The 2,412-nt window shown below is 43.8% G+C and overlaps 1 protein-coding gene across 1 annotated transcript; it reads left to right on the top strand.

The window, feature by feature from the left end:
- The first annotated feature begins 1,035 nt into the window (after positions 1–1,035).
- On the top strand, positions 1,036–1,973 carry LOC114901394 (olfactory receptor-like protein OLF3). Its single transcript, XM_029233079.1, is given in 2 exon segments — positions 1,036–1,330; positions 1,333–1,973. Coding segments are annotated over 2 exon segments (936 nt in total).
- Positions 1,974–2,412: the final 439 nt, after the last annotated feature.

Raw genomic sequence — 2,412 nt, forward strand, 5'->3', positions numbered from 1 at the left:
GTCTTGAAGTTGGCCATCCTGGGTTGATCTTGCCCACCTGGGCCACTGGTATGAGGTGGGTGGAGAGGAGGCCTTCCACCTGCCACTCTCAAATTAAAAGGGCAAATTACAGAAAATAAATTCAAAATCACTTAGTAATAAGAAGTATGAGAATATCACTTAAAACATTCAGGATTTCGTGGATACAGTCCATTAAGGAGGGGTGAGTAGAGTTGTGTTTGAGGTATACAGAGTAAACAAAACAAAAAAGTTAAATGGTATAGAACAGGGCTTCCCTGGTGGCGCAGTGGTTGAGAATCTGCCTGCCAATGCAGGGGACACGGGTTCGAGCCCTGGTTTGGGAAGATCCCACATGCCGCGGAGCAACTAGGCCCGTGAGCCACAACTACTGAGCCTGCGTGTCTGGAGCCTGTGCTCTGCAACAAGAGAGGCCGCGACAGTGAGAGGCCCGCGCACCGTGATGAAGAGTGGCCCCCACTCGCTGCAACTAGTGAAAGTCCTCGCACAGAAACGAAGACCCAACACACCCAAAAGTAAATAAATAAATAAATAAATGTACTAAAAAACAAACCAAAAAAAAAACCACACACACACACACATTAAAAAAAAAAATGGTATAGAACATCATGTAGAATTCAGAAAAAGTCATGTGGGCTAAAGAATGTCGCACCAGAAAGAAAGAAATTATCCCCTATAGTAACTACTAAATTGACTAGGATTTTGTCTAACCACTTCATTAATTTCTTTCCTGCATTTAAGAGGAGATGTTTAGGAGAAGAAATTATCTTCCAATAAATTGAATTTCAAGAATGTAACTTTTTTTCTCCTTGATTTCCAGCTGCAAAACTGGGTCCCATTGTGTTCTTCATCTACGGATATGTTCAAGCAGAGTTTGGATAATGATTTGGCAGAGACATTCAAGGAGAACTTTAAGTTCAGGTGGGTAGGTTCTCCCTGTGGTCTAAAAGCCACTTTCCAATTCTGATTTTCCTTAATTTGTTATTTTGACATCATTAGTTCAGTCCGGAGAAACTCATGGGCCAGGGAAATAAAACGCAGACATGGGTGAGTGAGTTCATTTTGCTGCGGCTGTCCAGTGACTGGGGGACTCAAGTCTCCCTTTTTGTCTTGATCTTGGCCATGTACTTGGCGACTGTTGTGGGAAATTTCCTCGTTCTTCTTCTGATCAGACTGCACAGCATGCTTCATACCTCCATGTATTTCTTCCTTAGTGTTTTATCTTTTATGGACCTTTGTTATGTAAACAGTTTTGCCCCGCAAATGCTGGCCCACCTGCTCTCAGTCTAGAAGTCCATCCCATTCCACAGCTGCTCCAGCTGTATGCACCCCTGGCATTGGGTGGGTCTGAGTTCTTTTTGCTGGGAGCCATGGCCTATGACCGCTGCATGATGGTGTGCTACCCACTGCACTACACAGTCATCATGCACAGAGGGCTGTGCCTGGGGCTGGCTGCCGGCTGCTTGGTGGCTGGTTTCATGAATTCACTGATGGAAACAATCATCACCTTTCGGCTTCTCCTGTGTCACAGTGTTATTAATAACTTTGCCTGTGCGACCCTAGCAGTGCTACGGCTAGTCTGTGTGGACATCTACTTCAACAAGGTCATGGTGGTTGCCTCAGTATTTCTGGTGATCATGCTTCCCTGTTCCCTGGTTCTGTTCTCCTATGGTCGTGTAGTTGTTGCCATTCTGCGCATTTGTTCTACTCAGAGATGTAGCAAAGTGTCTGGGACGTGCGCTTCTCACCTCACTGTGGTTTGCATGTGCTTTGGGACTACCATCTTCACCTACCTGGGGCCACAGTCAGCCTCCTCAGTGGAAGAGGAGAAGATGGTTGCTCTATTCTATGCTGTGGTGGCACCTATGTTGAACTCCTTGTTTTACAGCTTGAGGAATAAAGAAGTTACGGCTGCTCTCTATAAATTTTTAGAGAAATTCAGAGATAAAGGGTAAAGACTATAAGAACTTCTTGCTATCAGCAGAATCAAAAAGGAGATCAGATAAGTGAAGGTGGGACTGCCACACTCACACTAAGGAAGACTATCATGGTCAGACCCTTGCTTTCAAGTGAAGAATTCCTCCACATGATTAATGGATTTCCTTATATAGGCCAATACCAGATGATTTACATGTCAGTGATTCAGCAGAGAGCCTCTTTTTAGATCGTCTTCTCTCAGGTATTCAGTAGTATTTAGACATCATCTGCCTATTTAAAAATTTTATTAGCGTACCAGTGTTTAAAGAAATGAGCCGTGACTTCATCAAGCAGACCTGGTTTGTGGAGTGAATGGGTAGATGAATTCCACCAATTAGGTTCACTTATACTTCTGTGGAACAGAATAGATAATGTCTGTTTTTCTTTCTACATGACAATACTCCATTGTTTGTAGAA

The sequence above is a fragment of the Monodon monoceros genome, unplaced genomic scaffold (assembly GCF_005190385.1).
Source record: "Monodon monoceros isolate NGI ecotype Baffin Bay Population unplaced genomic scaffold, NGI_Narwhal_1 Super_Scaffold_2, whole genome shotgun sequence".
Classification (NCBI taxonomy): Eukaryota; Metazoa; Chordata; class Mammalia; order Artiodactyla; family Monodontidae; genus Monodon; species Monodon monoceros.